Source organism: Onychostoma macrolepis, chromosome 16 (genome assembly GCF_012432095.1).
Source record: "Onychostoma macrolepis isolate SWU-2019 chromosome 16, ASM1243209v1, whole genome shotgun sequence".
Lineage (NCBI taxonomy): Eukaryota > Metazoa > Chordata > Actinopteri > Cypriniformes > Cyprinidae > Onychostoma > Onychostoma macrolepis.
The window spans coordinates 25,978,287-26,003,821 of record NC_081170.1 but is presented as its reverse complement, the minus strand read 5'-3'; the positions used below and the strand labels follow the sequence as shown (position 1 = coordinate 26,003,821).

Here is a 25,535-nt window from a genome sequence, read left to right as displayed (position 1 = left end):
ATTACCTGAGGTGGAGGTGATTTGTTATGAGGTCTGACCTCTTAAAAAGAAACCATGCATCAGTGCAAGCTGTGCATATTCAATTATATTTGAACATGATTTGCAAGAATATAGATGTTGAACTTTTAAATATGCAGAGGCCTGTTGCATCAAATTATTGTACCTTTACATATAATAGCAACATTAAAACGTATTTTAAAAACATCTTGACTATGTTTTTAGTCATTTCAGTAACAAGCTGCTTTTTACATTGACAGTATAGCATGATAAATTGGATTTTATGTAGCATTTCTAAAGCAATATACAAAAACAACATGATATTACCATTTTACAAAAAATATATCACTGTGTTTTTAACGCACTTACTGTATATAAATTATAGCGTTTACATGATTTATTGGTGGTTTACTGTAACACGTTTTTAGATTGTAGTTATTATTAGTATAGCTAATTATTTTTCAGACTGGTATAGCTTAGCTGTAGTTACAGGCTACGTACAATAATGAGTTGCTTTACATTTAACATGGAAAACAACTTCTTCAACACTGCAATATGTACTCTTCAAATTATGTATTGAACCACATTGCGCAAATCATATTCCTATTAAGCGGTCACCTGAAGCTCATTCTTGGACTCTTTGTTCTTGATCCAGATCTTTCCCTGGGTCTGGGGGTCAATCAGCAGGGGAAACCTGGCAGCCTTTGTAACAATAATCCCATTCTGGATGGACAGGTCATCATTGGGAAGCCCCTGTAGGTTCCATTCACTTACTGTGGGAGCGTCAATTAACATTTCAGTGAGATTCAGATTGGTCCTAAAAGGAATCCGACGGGACTTCATTTCTCTCTGCCAATCAGTGAGAAGGAGGTTGCGAAACTCTTGATTAAAAGGTCCAGAGTAGGACAGGAAGGCTGTAGCCAGCAGCACGTCACCTAAGCATGGGAAATGTAAAATTAGATTTAAGACTTAAAAAATAGGATGAAACTCTATGTCACTGCTATATGGTTTTATATGGTGCTATATGTTTTTAGCACATTGTTGCTAGGGTGATCTAGGTAGTTGCTAGAGTGTTGTATGGTAGCTATGTCGAAAGATTTGAGGTATCATTCATTTCTGTACCACAGATGGTGCAGGATGAGGGCATGCTCTATGGAGTTCTGGGTGGTTCCTACAACAATCTGGTTCCTAGATATGGCCCAGGTTGGGATCTTTTTTGCCTGTTTTATCATCTACTAGGTGGAAATTGTACTGTATGTTTAATCACTTCTACGAGTTGTGACCCTGGACCACAAAACCAGTCTTAAGTCACTGGGGTATATTTGTAGCAATAGCCAAAAATACATTGTATGGGTCAAAATTATCCATTTTTATTTTATGCCAAAAATCATTAGGATATTAAGTAAAGATCATGTTCCGTGAAGATATTTAGTGAGTTTTCTACCATAAATATATAAAAACGTATTTTTTGATTAGTAATATCACTTATGACACTTATGTTGGTTTTGTGGTCCAGGGTCACATTTAATCACTAAATCCTACGATTTGACATCACTTTTCATAGTACAAATGGTAGAGACCACGTTATACAAAGCTACAGTAATAGTGATGCTTGCCTGCTAATAATACAAACACTGCTAATAAGCACTCCTGATATAATATCTTGGCTTTGCAGTTTATATTTAAATAATGATATATATGAAATTTCATTCATTACATGTCTGTAAAATTCCATTTTTGGTAAAAAGGCATATCTGGGATTGATTACTTACAAAAAAAAAAAGTCAACCAAATTGTGTTATTGCAAAAACTCTAAAAGAGGAAATATTGCCTAAAGGTTTTATGTAAACACACCAACTAGTCGTTTGGTCTGAGCAGCAAACTCTTTACTAAGTTGTGTCCAACGCTCCTTCTCTCCTGCCAGCCCACTGATCAGACTAGAGGCGGTTTGCATCTTGTGTCGACACCTTTCTGCATCCTCCAGTAAAGTCTGAGGGAAAATAGGGAAAAAACGATGAATTCTGTCACTGTGCACACTGTGCAGCTGTGCTTGTTCACATTTACTGACTGAGAATGTCAGTTTATTTCAGTGTCATTTAATGTGACCTAACAAAATTCACATTGCCTTATTTAATAGACAGGTGTGGTTTCTCAGGACACCCATTTCAGCGATATCTGTCAGGAAGTATGGAGATTTTATGAAATAAAAAACTAAAAAACTATACCTTTCTTCATTTTAATTGCAAATATGCCCACTTCTTTCAATGTGTGGAAACAGGTAAATTAGAAAAAACTACATAAAGTCAATTCATATTTTAATTCGATCATTGGTAAAGTCAACATCTGCTCTCTTAGGAACGTATGATTAGGCCTGATGTAAATCAACACCAAAGGATCAGTCAGTCAATTGTGTTAATCACACAATTATCAATGAGCAAGGCTCATTATACATTGTGAATGGGAACATTGATGTTTGCTTCAAACCATTTATAAGATTTGTATTAATTTGGTAGAGGCACACAGATCACAAGCCTGAATGATTCATCTGCAAGATGGTTTTAGGTTTGTTTACAAAATTGCTCATTACATTCAATGTTATGCAAAAATGCAAATTAGTGATTGGGTATTTTCTTCAGGCACTAAATGGCAGATGATTCACCATTTTTACAGAATAATTAGAAAAGTGGGAAATCTGGATTCATTTTCTTTGGGCTATAGCTGGAATTTAAGGCAAATTAGATAAATAGCAAACATTTTGTCAGTGATTTCTCTGGTTTAATTTAGGGCTACTAATCAAATCCAATTATAAACCTTATTTGTAGATCATTTGTCATGACGATGACACAGATTTGACCCTAAACTTGGGGTGTCCAATCCTGCTGCTGGAGAGCGAATGTTCTGCAGAGTTTAGTGCCAACCTTCGCCAAAACACCTGCCTGGAAGTTTCTAGTAATTCTGAAGAAGATGGCCTTAAGAAGATGGTTCAGGTGTGTTTATTTAGGGGCCAAACTCTGCAGGACACTGACTCTTCAGAAACTGGATTGAACACCCCTGCTGTAATCTATCTACCACAGTTGTTTACCTGTTTTTCCATCATGGCCTTCTCATACTCAGCTTGAACTACATCCAGCTCTGCTTGCTTAGCATCTAGTTCTGCCTGGGCTTTCTGGAGGTCCACATTAGCTATGGCCAGCCTGTTCTCCTGCACTGCCAGATTAGCCTGAGGATGATGAAGAAAGACAGTGTTGAAGATAGCCTTACTGTTGTGCAGCAAAAAAAAAAAAGAGAAAAAAAATTGGGCGTGATAAACAACATTTGCATTACTTCGTTATAAATATGCAGTTCTAAATCAAATTGTGATTTTTCTGCTAAAAATTGCAATTGCCATTTATCATACAGTTAACTGTTTTTGTTTGTCTTTTTTTTTTTTTTTTTTTAAGAGCTCCAGGTCTGCTTGACTGCAAGGCTGCACAATTTATTCCAATAATCATAATGCCATAATTATATTATTTTGTCATATAGGTTTTCACTCACATTTGGTGGTTGGTGAGTGTAAATTTTTGGACCCAGTATACAACTATTCATGAGCTGCAATCGGATTACATGCAATGGGCCACATAAATAAATAAATAAATAAATCAAAATCACAGTTGCACACAGTAATTGTGATTGCAATATGCAGCCCTGACTGACACTGGATGTGTTTTTTATTTAATTTTTTTTACAGTTGACATTGTAGAGCCTCAAGATGTTAACTTTCACATTGACATTACAAACCATTTATGAATTCAAATTCCATGTTTGATTTGTATTATTTTTAGTATTATTATTTTTGCGCTGTACTGTATAAATACGTATCCAGAAAATATAAATGTATATAGTATGCATCACGAAAATAAATAAATAAATACATTTCAATACATTATGATCACAGAATTAAGGATCTTGTGTATTTGTGCAGCTGTGCATCTGTAAAGTTGCCAATGATAAACTTAAATTATGCACTTGAACATCTGAAAAACATTTACAATTTTAAAGGCCCCATGAAATGTTTGATATTTTTAAACAGCCATCATTTCTTACTTGCTATTACTATTCCAAAAGCATGTAAATATTTCAGGGGCAGTGGTAGACATAATTGTAAATTTAGAGCTCCTTAATACAAGAGGCATCAAAGGGAAAGGGAAAAAAAGAAGCAATTTTTACATGCATGTATCTGCTAAATGTTAACTTGTACTAGTAGTATACTATTGAAGCTAACAAATATGAACTAAAAACAACTACAATTGGGATTTTTTGTGGAAGTTGTATTTGAAAAGCATGCATCTGAGGCATCAGGCAACTGTTTAAAAGTAAACTAATACATCAAAACATGCTAAAATAATCATACCCAAATGTAAAGAATAATCAAATATTAATAGCAATTCATAGACTAATAGATTTGACAGTTTAACAGTTTTTGACAGTTTAAATTAGGGCCTGTTAGAAAAGAAATCCGGTAACACTTTACACTAAGGTGTCATTTGTTAACATTAGTTAACTAACATTATTAACTAACGTATTAACTAACATTAATAAATAGTATAATAAATGCATTGTTCATGTTAGTTAATGAAAATACAGTTGTTCATTGTTTATCCATGTTAGTTAACAGTGCATTAACTACTGTCAACAAAACACAACTTGTGATTTTAATAATGCATTAGTAAATGCTAAAATTAACTTTAACTAAGTGCTGCAGAAGTATTGTTCATTCTTAGTTCAATGTGAACCTTGAACCTTATTGTAAAGAGTTACCAGAAATCCTAATAACTTGACAAGGTTGCATCATGTAAAAACAATCAAGTGATCTGACCTTCAAAGGAAGCACTTCTTTATTGATAGAGAAGAAGGCAGCCATTGCTTTGGTCCAGGAGCAAAGGCCTGCAACATTGCCGCACACCCTCTTGGCTGTTTCTATGTTATAGTCTGCCATGTCAAAGTATGGAGAGAGGAGTTCCACCACCTCCTCGTTGATGGTGTCTTTAGGGAATTGCTGGAGGACAAAACAAAAGATGGAGTAAAACAATATTGGTGTACAGTATATGGAACATATTTGAAACTATGCTCTTGAAAATGGCAATATTATTTGATATTTGTAGCTCAGCCTTCTGTAAAGTCTGTAAACAGACCATTTTTAAAATATGTTCGACAAAATATATTGCTATGATTTATGTGTGTAAGATGCTGTATTGATTACCTGTCAGAGCTGAACTTGTTTGTGCCAATATTTTAACTGAGTTTTGTCCAAGGGCTTTTCTGTCCACTAAAAATCTAATTACTTTCAAACCATCTGTTGGCTTTGGAAATTAAGTGCAATGCCAAAAATCAATAAGGATCAATCAATCTACCTATCTACCTATCTATCTATCTATCTATCTATCTATCTATCCAGTTAATAGGCATGGGGGATCCTGTTCCCTTATCAAACTCTCGATGCTGCGCTGAAAGCGCTATGGGAACATTCTTTGTTCGACCGGTTGTTGAAGCACGTGTGTCAAACACGCCAAACTTGGCTTAAATAACCTGACGATGATCTCCATGCTTTCTGCTTTGAGTGTTTGGGGAAAGAGCACGCGATCCTCAGGCTCGAGGGCGAGTGCGAGCACTGCGATCTCCTCTCGATCAAAGTGCTTCGCGAGCGGCTCACCTTCTTTAGAAGACGGACCTGCCCCTTTCTCTCGCGCTCTCGCCGGATCATGAAGCCCTTGCCTCCGTTTCTCAAGCGCGCTTCGGCGCTTCTTCTGAACGGGCCGAGGAGACTTCATCTCTTGCTTCTGGGGAGGTGGAAAGTGCCACCTCAGAGCGCTCCTCTCGTGATGAGAATGCTTATGAGGAGTTACTCGAGGTGATTACTCGGGCAGTCGATCGATTACATCTAGACTGGCCGCAGGAGCAAGAGACCCCCAAACGCTCAAAGCTAGACGACAGATATCTGTCGGGTGGTCGGGGGGAGGGGCCTCAGCGACGGTCTCTCCCCTTTTTCGGTGACCTCCTTGACGAGGTAACTCGTTCATGGAACAAACCGTATTCGTCCCGTGTTTTTGTGCCATCGACGTCGATCTACTCGACTATCGTTGATGCAAAGGCACGGGGCTATATGATGATGCCCCAGATTGAAGAGATGCTCGCGGGCTATCTCTCTCTTGGGAGCTCATCATCATTAAAAAAAGCAACTCTCCCCACCAAGCCATGCAGAGTAACATCTTCACTGGTGGGGAAGGCCTTTCAAGCAGCGGGTCAGGCTGGTGCTGCTTTGCACACTATGGCGGTTTTGCAAGCGTAAAAGGGTGACCTGCTGAAAGATTTGAGCACAGGCGGGTCAATTGACGAGGAGGCATTTTTAGAACTTCGCCGGGCGTGGATTTGTCTCTCCTGTGGCTCAACCTCACGGGCATCAAGGACAAAGACCGCGCTTTCCCCCTTGATGCCCCCATCTCGCCTTCCGGCCTATTTGACGACGCAGTTAACACCGTCGCCACTAGGTTTCGGGAGGCAAAACGCTATGAGGAGGCGTTTGTGAGGTTTCTTCCCCGCTGTGCTCAAGAGAACGGGACCGGGTCCAGTTCCTTTGAGGCGTGAAGCACAAAAAGAGAGTCACAGTCCGCCTCGAAGAGACCGGACCTGCGGAGCATCATCTCCGCTAAGAAGTAGTCCTGAGGCTGGTGCGCCCAGGACCGTGGGGGTGTGTCCCCCCGGGGAGGGGCGCGTGAAATTCCAACAGAGAGTAGAGGCTCCTTTCTGGCACCCTCAGGGGGCCGCTGTACAATCTCCACCGCCACTGGTGTTTCGGGGATCAGCGGTCTCCAGCGAAATGTTAGGTGTTCGGTTTCCTCCTGCCACATTTCAGGATACCAGACATCTAACATCCCCCCATCAAAGCGAAGTGTCAAAACTAGTGCCCCTTTCAGAGAAGCTGGCAGCGTGGAAGGTACTGCCAAATATCTCTCCGTGGGTAGAAAGGACTATAGAGAAAGGCTACAGGATTCAGTTTGCGTATCGTCCTCCGCATTTCAACGGCGTGGTTTCCACTTCCGTGAAACCGGAACGAGCGCATTTGTTGACACAGGAGTTGCAAACTCTGCTGGACAAAGGGGCCATAGAACATGTTCCCCTGCCAGACAGACAGTCAGACTATTACAGCCAGTATTTTCTTGTTCCCAAGAAAGATGGGGGGTTGCGTCCGATTTTAGATCTTCGCGGGTTGAACCGCTACCTCAGAACATACAAGTTCAAAATGCTGACAATCAAGATGATTGTTTCTCACATCCAATCGGAGGATTGGTTTGTGACAATCGATCTATAGGACACTTATTTTCATATAGAAATATTGCCACAACACAGGAAGTTCCTGAGGTTCGCTTTCGGGGGCGAAGCCTACCAGTATCGGGTTCTTCCATTCGACCTAGCCTTGTCACCCCGCACATACACCAAATGCATGGATGCAGCTCTGGCTCCTCTACAACTCCAGGGCATCCGCATTTTAAACTAGATAGACGACTGACTGATTCTGGCTCAGTCTCAGGAGCTAGTGCTTCGACATCAGGATATCGTCCTAGCTCATCTCAAATCTCTGGGGTTGAGACTCAACGCCAAGAAAAGCGTTCTCTCTCCTGCTCAGAGGACAACGTATTTGGGGGTCGTATGGGATTCGATCACGATGCGGGCACAGCTGTCTCCTGCACGAGTCAAATCCATTCTAAACACCCTAAAGAACATCAAGCTAGGCCAGAAAGTCATGGTTCATCACTTTCAGAGAGTTCTAGGTCTCATGGCAGCTGCATCCACGGTGATACCTTTGGGCCTCCTGCACATGAGATCGTTTCAGTTGTGGTTCAGAGCCAGGGGATTTCATCCAAGGGCCAATCCCCAGAGGCAAATAGGGGTTACACGCCGGGGGCTTCGTACCCTATCTATGTGGTTCAGACCCCGGTTTCTGACTTTGGGTCTGTGTTGTCGTCGCAAGATGCTAACGACAGACGCATCCCTCACATGTTGGGGAGCGGTCTTAGATGGCCGTCCAGCCCAAGGGATCTGGAGAGGCCATCTTCTCGATTGGCACATCAATTGCCTCGAAATGATGGCTCTATTTCGGGCCCTGAAATACTTCCTCCAGCAGTTGAGAGGCTACCATGTCCTAGTGCGGGTGGACAACACAGCGGTAGTCTCTTACATAAATCACCAGGGTGGACTGCGTTCGCGCCGCCTGAACAGGCTAGCGCACCAGGTTCTGCTTTGGGCACAGGACAAGTTCCTGTCCCTCAGGGCGATTTACATCCCCGGGCATATGAATGTGGGAGCAGACTTGCTGTCCAGACAAGCTGTGATACTCAAGGAATGGAAACTCCACCCCGAAGTAGTCAGTCAAATCTGGGAAAGATTTTACGAAGCAGAGGACCTCTGCTTCACAGGAGACAGCACAATGTCCCCTCTACTTCTCTCTGACTCATCCAGCTCCCCTGGGTCTGGACGCGATGGCCCATGTGTGGCCCAGACTGCGTCTTTATGCATTTGCTCTGCTCCCGGGAGTCCTGGCCAAGGTCCGTCAACAGGGGTCTAGCCTCTTACTGATAGCGCCTCGTTGGCCAACCAGAATATGGTTCTTGGATCTATTATCTCTCCTCGACGGCTCGCTGTGGGCGATTCCGTTGAGGAGGGACCTTCTCTCTCAGGCACAGGGGACAATATTTCATCCCCGGCCCGAGCTCTGGAACCTTCACGTCTGGCCCCTGAGGGGGACCAACTGAGAGATGCTGGCCTTCCACCTAATGTAATAGAGACTATTCTGAGCGCTAGGGCTCCCTCCACTAGAAGAACTTATGCCAGTAAATGGCGCGTTTTCGAAAGTTGGTGTATGACACACCATGCAGATCCAGTTCACTGCCAGATTGTTTCAGTACAGGAGATTCTTCAAGAGAAACTGTCCTCAGGCATATGTTCTAATACTCTCAGAACTTACGTGGCCGCCATCTTGGCTTGCCATGCTCTGATTGATGGGGTTTCGGTGGGGAAACACCCTCTAGTTGCCCGCTTCATTCGAGGAGCCAAGCGGTTGAGGCTGCCCACTAGAGCAACAGTTCCTTCATGGGACCTAGCTATAGTGCTTGAGGGTTTAGTGGACACCCCTTTCGAACCACTGGAGTCAGCGCCTGTCAGGTTTCTGACCCTAAAGATGGTTTTTCTAACAGCTATTACTTCTCTGCAGAGAATTGGGGATTTGCAGGCTCTGTCAGTCTCGCCATCCTGCCTAGATTTTTCCCCTGGGCTGGTAAAAGCTATTTTGCATCCTCACCCTAGTTATCTTCCGAAGGTTCCATTCTCCACCATAAATCCGGTCGTTCTCGAAGCCTTCTGCCCTCCGCCGTTCACGACACCGGAGCAGGAGAAACTTCACTTACTGTGTCCAGTACGTGCTCTCCAGGTTTACGTCCACCGCACTAGCCAGTGGCGTAAGTCGGAGCAGCTTTTTGTATGTTTTGGAGGCGCCAACTGGGGAGCGGCTGCCACTCGACAGATTATGTCACATTGGGTGAGGGATGCTATTGCCCTAGCCTATGAGGTGCGTGGTCAAGCTTCGCCTCTAGGTGTAAGGGCCCATTCAACCAGGGGGATTACATCTTCAATGGCTTTGGCAAGAGGTGTCCCCTTGCAGCAAGTTTGTGATGCGGCAGGTTGGTCCTCTCTGCACACATTTGTTAGATTCTATAGTTTGGATGTTCATGTTACTCTGGGCTCACACGTCCTTGAGTCGACATCCCAAAGGCATGTCTAAGACCCCTTAAATGTTTGTGCGCACACACTACACAACGTTGGGGGTCCAGATACTTCCAGTGTGGCCGCGTTGGTATTCTTGTTCCCATAGCGCTTTCAGCGCAGCATCGAGAGTAGCTTTTGATAAGGGAACGTCTCGGGTTACTTGACTGTAACCCTGTTCCCTGAAAAAGCAGGAACGAGATGCTGCGCCTCAATGCCGCACTGTAAGCATGACTGGACATCCTTTCAGGCAAAAGTTTGACCTGAGGATGTTTCTACGTCACATCTATTTATAACCTACAGGTGTTCGTAATCGAGTGACGTCACCTAACCGAGGTTATTTAAGCCAAGTTTGGCGTGTTTGACACACGTGCTTCAACAACCGGTCGAACAAAGAATGTTCCCATAGCGCTTTCAGCATCTTGTTCCCGCTTTTTCAGGGAACAGTGTTACAGTCAAGTAACCCGAGACGTTTTCAATAATGCAATAATGGTATCAATATTGGTGCTACTAATGGTACTGCTGGTAATACAGCTAAAATAACTCCTAGAGGTTACAACTATATTTTAATTGCACACCACTAATTAACAAAAAATACACGCCTATGCATATCAGCAACACAATGTTCAGATTCGTCTATTCAGTCACAGTGGGGTAATAAACAAAACACTATTGATTTGATTAATCTTGAACACTAAAATACATGGTTACTGTTTCAACAACACAGGTGTCACAGTGTTTTTTTTTTTTTAAGTTTTGCAATGGGCTGACACTGAAGAAAGAAGCAGTTAATGCTATATTTTAAACTGCACAGCAAATCACTATTACTTTTTCACATGTTAAGAGGACGTTAAATAGAATTCAGAACAGAGAAAAGGGCCTGTTTAATTGTGTGGGTGACAGAGAATTAGTTATTTATAAAATTAGTTATGTAAACTAAAGAATCACTGTTTTGGTGTAAGAAACCTTTACTATATACGACAAGGGAAAAATGCAAAGAATGGTCTAGTTATCTGATATTAAGGCTTGTACCTGTAGACTGCCCAGGAAGTTGCCAGCAGTCATGAGTTTGAGTGACTCTTGCCAGGAGGGCATGCTGCAGTTTTTCTCAGGATCAATTTTCACCGTGTTCACTCTCCTCTGGAAGAGCAATAACACACAGTCCATAATACGCATGATGAGGTGGGGCGGTCTGCCCAGTGTTCGCACCGTAGCAATATCTGATGGCTTTATGGTCTGTTTACAGATAAATAGGGAGAGAAATACAGAAAGAAACAGAGTGACAGTGAATTAGACATCTTGTTAACATTCTGACATACCAACAAGTTACTCTGTGAATAACTTATTCATCCGAGTGGCAGCTGTTATGGCTCACGGTTGACAAAGTTTAGCTCACATAATGTAAGCTTAATGAGTAATACATGATGGATTTATCTTATCTCATCTGAATAAAGTAGAAAGATGTATAAACCTGAAAACCAGTGGAAAGGAGTGGGATAGTGCAGCAAGGTGTTCTAGGGTATGCTATGATGTTAATAGCCGAGGATGGGGTATATATGGTAATATATAGGGTAAAGGAGAGCGTCAGTGGGAGTAGATAAAAGGGACGTCATAAATAGAGGTGTGATAAAACACTAAAAAGGAGAAATAAGAATGGGAAAACAGAGATGACAGATGTGAAAAGACAGAAGCGAAAGGCATTGAGGAGAAACACCAGAAAGTTATCTCAAGTGTCACGAAAACACTAAAACACATTTTTATGTGTTTTATACACATTTTAACAGATGCATTTGTTCCACTTTATGGAAAACAATGATGACATGCCTTGTTTAATATTAAGGGGTAAGTGGTTAATATTGCACGGTTACATCTGATAATGGACACAATGACATGATGGCTTATTAATGCTGGGTACACACTAAAAGATTTTGACCACAAACATTTTGACCACCATTTTGCTCCTATAGTGTGTGGTGTCCTCAGGGAAACTGTGATACATTTTTTTCAGGATTATTTGATGAATAGAACGTTCAAAGGAACAGTGTTTATTTGAACTAAACTATCTTTTGTAGGGGTGTCCTCGACTAAATTCGAATATTCGAATCTTGCCGACAGTCGACTGATAGTCGAATCATATGTTTGGGGGTGGGGCCAAAATACATTACATTCCACAGTCATAATTATTGACGTTAACACACAGGGAAAAGGTGTAACGGACGCCTCGCAGATAATGCTTTATGTTTTGATTAAAAGACAGTTAACATTAAACGTAAGCGAAACAATACTGCTCTCATTATAACGTTATGTAAATGACAGTAGTTATTAATCTTCTGCATTTCTGTTTTGGGATGCGCGCACTGACCAGTAGAATGAAGCATTTGATAGCAGGTTTATTATCATTGCACTGTAAAACCCAACAAGTTAGGGTAACTCAAACCGTTTGAGTAAACCGATTGCCTTAAAAACCTGACAAGTTAGGTTAACTCAAACCGTTTGAGGCAACTGATTGCCTTAAAACATTAGTTTTTTAAACTAACAATTATGAGTGCTCTGAACTTATTTCAGTTGAGTTCACTAAAATAAGATATACATTGCAGTTAAGTAATTAAGTGATTAATTAAGTGCTGATTGAGCATTAGTGATGAACACCTGCTGTTAACAAACAGAATCACTGACAGAAAGAGAAACACAAGAACAACAACTGACTTTAGACACATGCTTAGATGAAATCAACTGAAATAAAATACATTAAATCTCAAGATCTGATTAAACAACCCCACAAACAGCATCACCAGCTCCACTTATTAATAACCAGACTGACTTTATTTCTGTCAGACATCTACAGAAGATCTTATTGAGAATTAACTAAGGTTTAGATGTTGCTTTATTGTTTCAATTGAAGTAACCATGTTAGAGATGAGTGTTTGCTTTAGTTGGGCTCTTGACCCTTGACTTATGTGTTAGTTGTTTTTTTTTTTCCCCCTCTCTTTTTCTCTGGTTGTTTTAACCATGTGTTCATCAAACATATTTGTTACAACTCAAAAGCCCAGAAAAAATGATCAGTAGTTGATTGTTATATATTTATAATGACAATCATCTGTAAGTGAACTGCTCTCATTGAGAGTGAGCGTAGACTCATTGTGTGTCTAGTCTCTGATTAAGTGAATGTTATTGATTATAGTAAAAGCGATTCTAAGAGCCACTGGTTCTGTAACAGTCAGTTAATAAAGGACTTTCCAAACAGTTTGTCCACAAAAAGTTTTTCTCTATGGTAGCAATTAGAGTCACACAGACATCAAGAATCAGCTTATGAACCTCAACAATGGTGACCATTAAAGAAATTAAATAAAAAAAAATCATGCAGCAATGCATGCTGGGAGCCATGGATGAGTTTTATACTATGCTAGTACCCAGCATGCATTGCAGCATGATTTTTTTTTTTAAATGGTCACCATTGTTGAGGTTCATAAACTGATTCTTGATGTCTGTGTGACTCTAGTTGCTACCATAGAGGAAAACTTTTTGTGCACAAACTGTTTAGAAAGTCCTTTCTATTAACTGACTGTCACGGAAGCAGTGGCTCTTAGAATCACTTTTACTATAATCAATACAACATCCATTTAATCAGAGATTAGACACACAATGAGTTTATGTTCACTCTCAATGAGATCAGTTCATTTACAGATTGTCATTATAAATATATAACAGCCAACTACCGATCATTTCTTCAGGGCTTTTGAGTTGTAACAAATATGTTCGAGGAACACATGGTTACAACAGCCAAAGAAAAAGAAGCAGAAATAAAACAACTAACACAGAAGTCAAGGGTCAAGAGCCCAACTAAAGCAGACACTGATCTCTAGCATGGTTACTTCAAATGAAACAATAAATCAGCATCTAAACCTTACTTACTTCTCAATAAGATCTTCTGTAGATGTCTGACAGAAATAAAGTCAAGTGGAGCTGGTGATGCTGTTTGTGGGGTTGTTTAATCAGATTTTGAGAGATTTAATGTATTTTATTTCAGTTAATTTCATCTAAGGCTGTGGCTGAAGTCAGTTGAAGTAGTTCTTGGCCGTTTCTCAAACGGAAGGCTGCATCCTTCAGAGGCCGCATTTGTAGGCTGCATACATCATAAAGAAGATCTTATTTTAGAATATTAATAGTTATAAATTTGACCATTATTCTTAGTTAAGTGTAAATTATTGTAATATGCTTATGACTCGCAAATGTAATGCTCAGTTAACTGAAATAAACCAGGCTTGATGACGTATGCTGCCTACAAATGCAACCTCCGGAAGATGCAGCCTTCCGTTTGAGAAACGGCCCTTGTGTTTCTGTTTTTTCAGTGATTCTGTTTGTTAACAGCAGGTGTTCATCACTAATGCTCAATTAGCACTTAATTAATCACTTAATTACTTAACTGCAAGTTTTAAAACTTACATGGTTTCAGCCAAGGGGAATTGGTTTACTCAAACGGTTTGAGTTACCCTTACTTGTTGGGTTTTACAGTGTGGGATTTAACTTATTTATCTCATATAGAATTCACTTTGTTATCCATACAACATAACGTTAATATTACGACTTATAGGCTATCTGCACAAAATCCCCTGAATGCATAAATGAACGTGTCTGCTCGTCTCTGAATTAACTAATTTTATGGACGCGTTCTTCTCACAACCTGCAGAAACAGCATTTTATTATAATAGTGTTCTCATTATAATGTTATCTACTGTATATGACAGTCCCAGTCATAGTTATTAATATTATGCATTGTTGTTTGTAGTGCTCGCGCTGATAATCACCGTATAATGAAGCGCTTATTGCAGCGCAACTCAACCAAATGCATCTTACGAGATAAATAATATATACACGGAATATAAACCGGCTGAAATGTTTCTGATGTGTCTGAAATCACTTGTACCCTACCTGATCGAAAACATCCAGTCTTGGATTTGTGTCGTGTTAAAGATTTAAATCCCTGCCGCCAAGATGCCCCTCTGTCGGTCATGGGTTATGGAAAGTGAAACTTAAATCTATAGGGGTGGTTGGATTTATTCACGCACGTTAAAATATTTATTTAATGCTTCTTTCTTTTCAGATTCTTATTTACAGCATTATCATAATAGGCTTTATATGATCTTATTGGGAGAACAGTGGTAGTTCTATGTGAAATCAGACATTGAGCACCCCCATATAGCCAAAATGGCATGATCATAACACCTTTGTGAATATTGACTGTGAGATTGGGAGTCCAATCAAGCTCCTCCTAATCGTTGACTAAGTCACCCCTAATCTTTTATAACATTTTTATTTAGTTATTTATTTATTTATTTTTTATGCTCTATTCACCCAAATAAATTCAATTTGTCTTATATTTTGTCCATGAGTGCTCTTGCTTAATAATAAATGTTTATCTTTTAATTATTCAGTTGCCTGTAGAAATTATGTGTGTGATTTTTAATTGCCAGCCCATTTTAGGCCAGCAACATAATAATTTAAAAAAATAGTTAAATAAAGTAACTCAGCATGTTGGGTAAAAACATTTAACCAAGCCAGTTGGGTCAAAATAACCCAGCATGTGTTTTGTCCAATATTTACCCAGCACTGTGTTGCCAAATGACCCAAGTTGGGTTGTTTTTAACCCAGCATTTTTTAGAGTGTAGGTAAGTATTAAGGAGCATTGAACTGCAGCATTTATTCAGTATAGAATAGTGGGTATTAATGTTCCTGTAATGTCAACACCATGACAAATTGTTGAGATCTCTCGAAAGGGAACATCTCAGGGTGATGTATATAACCCGGTTTCCTGACAAGGGAACAAGATGCTGCACTGCGTTGCAACACTTCAGGCATGCTTGCACATCCTCCTTTAGACAATTCAAAGCCGATTACATTTTATGCGGATGAGCTTTTATAGTATGTCGGTGCACCCAGTCATAAGGCTGCCATAGCCAATCTGGATTTGCGTGTGCTTCAGACACCAGTTGCACTAAAGGTATTCCCACAGTGCCAACACCATGATGCAGCATCTTGTTCCTTTCTCATGGAATACATAACTTTGTCTTGGCCTGATTTTATTTGAAATTACATCACACAAGTTCTTCAATTTCACCTTGAGTATACCTAGGGCTTTAAAAGCTTTGGGAAACTCACTGAAAACAACGTAGGACAGCGTTTCTCATATGTGGGTGTCTCTGTAAATTATTCAAAATTTATAAAATATCTGGTTAGAATATTATGCCAAATAAGTAAAGTATATTTTAACATATTACATTTATAAGCTACTGTATAAGCTAGAGTAATGAGCTAAAAGTATGTAGCTAAATTGTAGATCTGCGTCATCTAGAGCAGACACATGCAAATGTGCACATAAAAAAAGAAAGGGTCCCAGGAATGATGGGATGCATTATGGACAGATTCATTGGAGGGACACAGTGGGCAGGTGGTGGAGGCAAGAGGTGGGGTATGTGTTTGGGTGGTTATGTGATTGAGTGGGCGTGTGGGGTTGGTTAGAGGTGGCTGCTGTCAGACCCCTGCTTGCTACGAGACCCCCTACAGCAACCCTGCCATCACACGGTCTATTTTTACACCCTCACAGGCAGCATGTAATTACACGGAAGCTGCAGGCACCGTAATGCCCCACGAACATCACACTCCTCTCCTTCTCTCCTCTCCAATACTGCCATGTAATCACTCCATATTGTTCCTGACCTGCAGTGCTGCCTCAGCCTCTTCCAGAGCAGGCCTTGCTGCCTCTAACTTCTCTTTAGCGATGGCCTTGTCAGCAGAGATGCTGTCCACTATGGCCTGTGCTTTATCTTTGACTTTCTGAACTTCGACTTTGACCTTTTCAGCAGCCTGAGCCTTCACAGTCACCTCCTTCAACACCTGAAACAAAAATGAGAAAAAAATGAAAACACTAATATCAATGTTGTAATACCTGCAGCATTTCATGCTATAATTCTGAGTCTAGTGCTGTTAATTTGTCATCCTAATGCTTCAGAGAACAGTATTGATCTTTAGTTAGCCTGTGACTGGGAGGCAGTTCTTTCACCGAAAGTATACTTTCAAGCTTTATGCAGCATGACGAATTTCATTTAGAAGAGAATAGAATGTAGTAGAATGCAACATTCCATACAGTCATGATGAAATAGAAAACAGAAATAGCAACAGATATTTTCTTCTGTATTGTGATGTACATCAGAGTGTAACAAACTATCGGAAAAGAGAAAACTGAACAGTTGGGACTTGGTTCTATGTATCGGTTGTTGATTGGATTTCGAGCTGTGTGTATAACACTCAAAAGTGGAGGTAGATGAATGCAAGCTTGCAGAGCCATGGTTTAAGCGGACTAATTGATTGGACAAAGTCCTGCATACATCACTGTTTTCAATGGAATGTCTAGTTATGACACTTTAATTAAACTTTACAAATACATAACATTAAAAAAAAATAAAAAATAAAGCCTATGCACTGATGAGTTGTTGACAATAAGATTTAGAACATGCATTTAGAAAAAAGTGATTTTTTATTTATTTATTGTTTTTTTGCCGACTATAGAGATAGCACATGCACATTAATCACAACAGCATTAATCAATGCAAACAGTTCATCTCAAAATACATATATACTGTATATATATATATATATATATATATCCCCATCCATATACTGCATAAAGAATTCACTGTGAATAATCATTAACAAATTGCACATCCCCTTGGACCCATATTGAATATTGCTTGTAGTGTTGGCAACCGCACATTTCTGGTTTAGTCCTCTCCTGGGGACACCTGAATCTTCTACCAAGAGATAGTAACTGAAAATCACTATGGAGAACTATCTTCTGAGCCTGTCTAATGAAAGACTACTAGTATATTAGCTGGAGAGAAGGACAGCAATCAACACAGATCTTCTTTAATAGATCATCAATGGCAGTTTTTGCAAGGTGAGATATCTGTGATTGTATCAGTTCTGACAAGTTACTGCAATAATTTGTGACGCAGATCTGATTCATTTCTGTAAGACTGTCAGAAACACTTAAATACCTAGGGCCATTGATTGTTAAAAGATAAAAATAAAATCAAAGTGTGTCAACATCTTGTGCTATGACAGCCATGTTTTTAAACAGTATTTCAAATTAAAAAGAGTTTAACTTCAACATGCTTGGAAACCCCCTGCTTTGGCGAAGTCTATAATGCCTTCAGATTCAGAAGCTGGGGTGACTGCTGAGAATTTTTAATGAATTCATCTAAATGAATACATCAAATTAACAGAAACTATAGAGGCCTTGAAAAGGGGAAAACAATATTTTTTACAATACAAACAGATTTACTGTCAAAATTAAATGAGATCTTACTTTTACCAGCAATACAATTAATTTGTGGTCAGATTTCCAAAAGCTATGGCCACAACCCACTGGGCATCCAGTGTTAGGTGTTTAGCCATGTGTTTAACTGTCAGTGGTTGTCTATGCACACTGTCTTATTAATTCATTATCATCCTCACCTGTTACCACTCTTTTTTTTTTTTTTTTTTGAACTGGATTAGATTGTGTTTTTACATTTATTCATTCATGAATAATCAATAAAAAGCTCCCGCTTGCACATCCAGTTTAGTTTTTATTTTTTTGCTTTTTTATTTCTTTTTCTTTATCATCGCTCTTTCAGATTTATATTTTGAAATGTTTTTCTTTTATTTTAAGTCTTTCACCATGGTGGTTTACCTTCAGTTTCAGTTTAGTTTAGTTTTTCCCTTTTTATTTTATTCATTTAATTTTTTCTCTCCAGTTTCCCCAACTTCCTGGCTGCTGTTCCCCCCACTGTCATCTCCCTCTCTCCTTCTCCCTGTCTCACCTGCCACCATTGCCAGCTGCTCCTCTGCCTCATCAAACGTCATCCCTATCCTCCTGTGCAGACTGCTCTCCCTTTAATGGCTGTGTGGACTTGATCCTGTCTAGCCCTTGTTTCTCCATGTCAAATAAATATAATTTTATCCTGCAACTTGAATCCTCCTCTCTTTGGAACCCTGACATCCAACAGTAGGAACACCTACAAGCAACCAACAGTACAGCGACCTGGCATGTGAAAATTGATGTCAGTATGAACAGTTTAAAAAGTCTGTGGAATAAAAAACACATCAGCTAGTGCAAAAGATGGGCAAATTTAGACCTGTTCTGCAGAGTTTAATTTCCATCCCTAATCAAACACACCTGCTTGTAATCTTCAAGCAATCCTAAAGACTTTGGTTGGATTTTTCAAGTGTGTTTGATAAGGGATGGAGCTAAAGTCTGATGGACAGTGGTCCTCCAGGAGCGGAGCTGCACATCCCTGATCTAGTTTAACCTGAAGAAGAGGCTATGCACTTCTGTCAATCTGAACAAGCTGACCTGCACAATATGTCATAAATGACTACAGGCCTGTAGTCTGTTATTTATTTTAAGGACAAATATCCTTTCCCTCGTTTTGTCCCCAGGACACAAACATGTTGATATTGGAGTAATAAGCCTTTGTACTCCCGTCCCTGTACAACAAACCTAGAACTTCAATATTGCCTGGAAATTTCATTTTTGGGATGATGACTCAAGCACTCAGTCGTGTACAGAATGAAGTGGACACACTCCTGAGGGGCCTTTGTTAAAATTGACCAGGACTTTGAGAAAGTTTTGTTGATCTTTACCAGCCAACTATGGTTAGAAATAATGAGTAACATTTTGAAGCAATCCGACTGAATAGAAAGTTATATTGGGAGGTACACAATCATTAACACATTTACCATATCAGCCTTCTCATTGGCTATTTGAAGTTCTTTCTCCTTCACCTCCAGTTCTTTGCTGAGGGCAGCAACAGACTCAGAGGCCTCCTTGAGTTTCTGAAGGCCGGTGTTCATCCTAATGAAACAATACACTTAGAAATGAAACTCTATGATACATGGTTCCAGACTCTAAAATTAATTTTTACAGAAAGTCAGGGGGGAATCCACTAAGAATAAATTGCGGCTAATGATAGTGCTGTTTATTTGCATGGACTAAATTAATTATGCAAATTGGGTAACAATACAAATGCACCCACAAAGTTCCATGCACAGCACAATATCAGATATTGCAGTAGGTTGTGGAGGATTGCTGCAATCTGGCGTACTTTGAGAGGATTTTATTGTATTACACCTCAGCATCCAATCTACCATCTCATTTTCTTGGTCACTAATACTACAGTAATAATACCAGGCAAACATATGCATAAAGGTTTTTGCATAAAGTGGAATCTGTAGATTAATTTACATAGAAAGGTGGCATGTTTGGGCTAAAAGGATTGACAATGTCTTTATTCAAATATACAAAGCGCAGCACTATTTCAACATGAGGTTTAGCACCTGGTTATAATGAGTTTTTTTTTTTTTTAGCTGCATAAATGCAATGCACAAAAGTGGCATGACACTTTAGTGAATCTTTAGTGAATTCACCCCTCAAAGTCAGGACATGATACATAATTTAAGCTCTTCTAATTCTGTCTCTGATTATACTGACCTGTCGGCGAGAGTCTGAACCTCTGAGTGTTTTTCTTTGTAGATTGTCTTGTAGTCATGGATGAAGGACAGGTAGGATTTGGGTGTGACATGTGTGGAACGTCGGTACCTCTGAAAATAATCTGCACATTTTTCTGCCACCCCATCCTGAAAAGAGCCCATGCACTGAACCACTTCCCCCTTGACCTCAGGAGTGCAGTCTATGTCATATATGGACAGGAAGTGCTCTGACACTGAGGAAAAACAAACAAACAAAAATATTTTTATTATTTCTTTGCACAATATGCATATAAACTGTTTATCTATCAATAGCTACAATCACATTCATTTTGCTATGGCTGATTGCTGAGATGCTTTTCTTGATTGTCTTTCAATGTTTAAATTATTGTTTCATTCTCAGCTACATTAACCCTCCAGCACTAACAGAGCAGACTGTTCTCTTAAATGTGATCAATTTAAATTGTTTGTGGAACATTTTGTGTCGTCCCTAAATTACTTGTTTTCTCCATTGAATTGTACAGGCACACACATTTACTCTGACAATGAATCATGGTGACTATTTTCAGAATAGACAATTAGCATGATAAGACCTTGGTTTGAGTGTTGATTTTTACAGGTAAATTTGGTCTGGGATTTGGGCGGTTTATACATTGTTTGTAGATGATGGGGCTCTGGAATAATTTTTATTTAATTTTTTTTTTATTCCACAAGCAGCATACAAATCACAAAAATGTCATTATTTTGTAGTAAATGCTTCACCAGTACCATTTTTTAAAGCTCCTAATGGTTTGGAACAGACTTTTCCCCCTGTAAATAAAATGCCCTTTTTTCCCCCCCTCTGCTGCAAGGGAGATCTAATATACAGTTAACTTGGAATTTACAGTTATAAATCTCTGGATGCCTCTGTGTACCCATGAAGCAAATGGGGTCAAATGGGGCCAAAACCGTTTGAAACAGCAGTATAATATTGCCACTATATCAAACCAATCTGCTCCATTCTAGTTTTTGTTTGATCCAGCACACATATTCGAGTAAATGCACTCGCTCAAAAAATGTGCTGCACATTTTAGACATGATATATTTTTAATATATTAGGGCATGAGAATCACCAGATTTTCGGGCTCCCCCTGGGTTATACTGATCCTTCACGGGTCTGACATATCAAATTACTGACCTGCGATCAGTGCATCTTTGGGCCAGCGGCTAAACCAGTCCATGGTGCACCCTGAAATGAGAGCAGGAAACTTCAAAGCTCGATTACGGAACCTCTCGCCAACTGGAGAGAAGCACAGAACCACGTGAAGGTTCTGCCTCACTCTGCTCATAAAATACTCATGTAGGTTTTCATTTGTGGGCGGTCGTCGTGGAAACTCTCGCTTCATGACTGGAATGAGGTCACTGATAATCTCGTCGATCTCATCTCGAGCAAACAGATTGGACACCTGTGGCAGAAAGAATATTTCACAGCTCATTAGATTAAACCTAGCCCTGATTTCTCTGGCAATTTACGACAAATGTACAATCTAGACAAAATGACACACCCGTGGGGATAAAATTATTCCTTCATTGGAGGGGAGAAGAGATTTAAATGTTCTTAGTCATTCTCTGAATCACTCAAGGGATAGTTCACCCAAAAATACAAAGTCTGTTATCATTTATTCATACTCATGTCTTTCCCAACCTGGAGTGCGTTTCCCAAAAACAACTATGGTTGCAAGTTTCGTCGCTACCAAGAGTTCAATGGAACTAACAACCATAGTTAGCTAACGATGCTTTTGGGAAACGCACCCCTGTATGACTTTCTGTCATAGACCACAGAAGACGACATTCTACAGACAGTGCTCTTTTAAATACAGTGAAGGTTTTATGTTGCATATTTTCTTGTTTGATGTCAACAAAAATAGCAACTGATTGTGATTCGCTATATCTGAATATTTGTAAAACTACACATATTCAAATAAACTAATGAGATTTCATTCAAAGTCGGTTTGTTTTTCACACATTTCTATCATATGGCATCAAGAGACTTGGAATACAGCTCATGAGTCATATGATTTTATGCTGCCTTGGTAGCCCCTGGTTACTTTATAGCAATGCATGGCAAAGAACAGCCTGAACAGTTTCTTCAAAACACCTCCATTTATGCTCCACAGAAGAAAGTATGTATTGTGGATTTGGAATGACATGAGGCTGAATAAAGGGTCTCAGATTTTTCATTATTTAGTGAATAATTCCTTTGAGGTGATCATATTCATTGGGAATTATTTATTGAAATGAATAAAAATAAATTCTCTCCAAGCCCTGTCAAGCTTTTAGGGTACATTAGAGTTGGGATCTTTGAAGCGTTGACAAGTATTTACTTGAGTTTATCACACTTAAACAAGTGTTTTATGTGTAATAGACCCCCTATTGTGACACAGTTTAGATATGAAGAGTTTATTTGCAAAAACAGATAACTCAAAAATCATGTTTTTTATTGTTATCATGTTTTTATTGTGTTAGTTAGCTGTATATTTTATTAGTTATTTTTTAACCTAATCAAAATAACCCAACTGCAGTTTGAGATGAATTAGAATGCACAATGAAAAAACATGATTTTTGAGAATGGTTAAAAACTGAGTTATCTGTTTTTGCAAATGAACTCTTCATATCATGGCAAAATGCAAGCCTGTATAGACCTTTTGTGTCAGAGAAACAAATGCACAGCCATCTTTAGAATTTTGTCTTTGAACTTTTTTTTACTTTTAACGGTTTTTGCAGTAGCTCTATAGCATCACTGCTGAAGAGTAATAAACTGGTGAAGTGGATTTAGTTAATAAAAGCAAATTACCATGAGATAAAAATCCCGGAGTCTGTCTCGTCATGTCCTCTAAAGACTCATCTCGCTGTTCTGCTCTCTTTTCACAATCTTGGATAATAACTTGCGCTAAACTCCATTTGTTATTGCCTCTGTCTTCCACATCGACACATCAGTCTCGCCTCATAAGTTTCTCAACTAAACCCTGAGATCCTCAGTATAACCGAGAGCTTGTGCGTTTCATTAATATTCTTGAGCAGGGCCATCTCTCCCCAGGTCCTCGAGTGCTCTTCTCCTGTGCAGTCAATTCTCTTTATGTACTTAACAGCATGATTAATGAAATAACAGCCTTCACCAAACCCGGCTGACCAAAAACCTTTCTAAGACTTTATGACTGCTTAAAAAACCCCAAGAGGTGCACCCTGTAGTTTAAATGATAGCCAATTATTCTCAAACCCCTTTATTTATTCAGTAATGGTGAGAAAGACACATTGGAACATAGTGTTAATTAAACACATTTAGTAATTTGTAAAGCTTTTTATTTTTCCTGGTAGTTATTCTCTGACTGTCTTCCCTATGGCTACCTACTCTCTCACTTCCTCTTTCTTGTAGGCCCACATGAAATCTTTTCACACAGATCTCTGCAGATTGTTCTGCTGATTTCCACAGAATTTGTATTTCATAACATATACCCTATGAGTTTTTTGTTTATTAAATATTATGTTAACATGATTGTTTTTTTCCCTACCATAATAACAATACAACAATGTCAGCACAAAAAAAAATCTACAAGTTTCCTTCAATCAGGGAGTTGGTTAAGATGTGATTAACAAAGTAAGTCACAATGAGCAAATGAGTTATTTATATTTTCACATTCTCCATTAAAAGACCTTAAAAATGATAATTTGTTGGAATCGAACGAAAAATGACTGAGCTACATCTGTTTGAAGTCGACAGAGTCGGCAAACTCAATTTTGAGAAAAATCGAGTAAAATAAAATAAAAAATATATATAAAAATTGAGTTAAATAATAATTACTATATTAATTATCACAACATAGCAATTTTTATTTTATCTTTGTTATTATAAATAAGAACAGATGCAAAAAAAAAAAAGAAGCAAATATCAAAAAAGCAAATACTGCATTACGGTTTGCATTTTATATCTAAACCAAAGAATTCAAGTAAGACAAATAATCAAATGTAAAAATGTATTTAGTGTGTTCATTACAAATAAATTGATATTTAAAACTACAAAAGCAGTTCAATCAAGATTAACATTAATTAGACTAATGCACAGATCTAATATAATTTTACACATCAGATGTTTTTCTCCAACAGTTCCCCAAACATTCACTTAAGACATAACAGGTTATGTTTGCATGAATAGCCTACTTAAATACTGTAATTCTGTGTATATGTGTATATTTATCAAGATTGCGAGTTTTTATGGGGGGCGCTTCAGATGAGAGTCATCCCGACAAGTGAGAGGAGAAAAGATACTCCTCTCAGAAAACGTACAAATAAAGATCATTTTAGATGTTTAATTACTATTCGGAGCATTGGGATCGCTAGACGAAGGCTTAATGAACTTATTTTTGTGAAAATCTCAAATTCGGCTAAAATCTGCATTTTTTTGTTTTTTTGCGTGCAGCTCATAATTAGCCCATGTGCATTTCAACTCATTTTGCCAGCACGGGTCACAAATGATTGTTTTGATGAAAAGAAAGTAAATTTAGGTAATTGCAGAATATGGGCCCCTGTCCCAATCAACTTAACAATCTATTATTATTATTATTATTATTATTATCGTAACACTTTATTATAAGGACCAATTCTCATTATTAACTAGCTGCTTATTAGCAGGTCTATAATTAACATATCGGCTGTTTATTAGTACTTATAAAGCACATATTCTGCATGACCATATTCTACGTCCCCAATCCCCCCAATACCTAAACTTAACAACTACCTTACTAACTATTAATAAGCAGCAAATTGAGTTTATTGAGGCAAAAGTCATAGTTAATGGTTTGTTAATGGTGAGAACTGGAAATTATTTTAGTTTAAGATTAAGCTTAGTCAGGACAAGAGTCACAAGAATATTATACTCATGTGACCTGTCTCTTTCAATAAATGTAATTCTAAATAAACAGTTTGTCTATTCAACTTATCCCTCTTTCCACCTTCAGCTCTGCAGAAGTGCAGTGTTCTCCCCTGAGGTGCGGTCATGTTAATGCAACACCTCCTCAATGCTGCTCTGTTAGTTTCAGCGTGATGGATGAAATCCACAACAAGTGAGTGCAGCCAATGCTCTCTGGCAGGTGTCACATTCCAGGACGCAGAGCTGCCATTTTTTTCCCTCTTTGACAAACCCATCTGTCTCTCTAATATGAAGCAATGCATCTCGTGCCTCGCAGATC

The 25,535-nt window shown here is 39.0% G+C and overlaps 1 protein-coding gene across 3 annotated transcripts in view; it reads right to left on the bottom strand.

The window, feature by feature from the left end:
• Nucleotides 1–25,535, bottom strand: part of dnah5 (dynein, axonemal, heavy chain 5) — a 105,309-nt gene that overhangs the window by 26,362 nt on the left and 53,412 nt on the right. For all 3 annotated transcript variants that reach the window (XM_058746785.1, XM_058746786.1, XM_058746787.1), the window contains exons 55-63: nucleotides 21,491–21,758; nucleotides 20,318–20,549; nucleotides 19,567–19,681; nucleotides 16,504–16,680; nucleotides 10,822–11,025; nucleotides 4,853–5,032; nucleotides 3,080–3,217; nucleotides 1,852–1,987; nucleotides 616–932 (exon numbers count right to left, since the gene is read on the bottom strand). In XM_058746785.1, coding sequence (XP_058602768.1) covers nucleotides 616–932; nucleotides 1,852–1,987; nucleotides 3,080–3,217; nucleotides 4,853–5,032; nucleotides 10,822–11,025; nucleotides 16,504–16,680; nucleotides 19,567–19,681; nucleotides 20,318–20,549; nucleotides 21,491–21,758 — 1,767 coding nt within the window. The remainder of the gene's footprint in view (nucleotides 1–615; nucleotides 933–1,851; nucleotides 1,988–3,079; nucleotides 3,218–4,852; nucleotides 5,033–10,821; nucleotides 11,026–16,503; nucleotides 16,681–19,566; nucleotides 19,682–20,317; nucleotides 20,550–21,490; nucleotides 21,759–25,535) is intronic.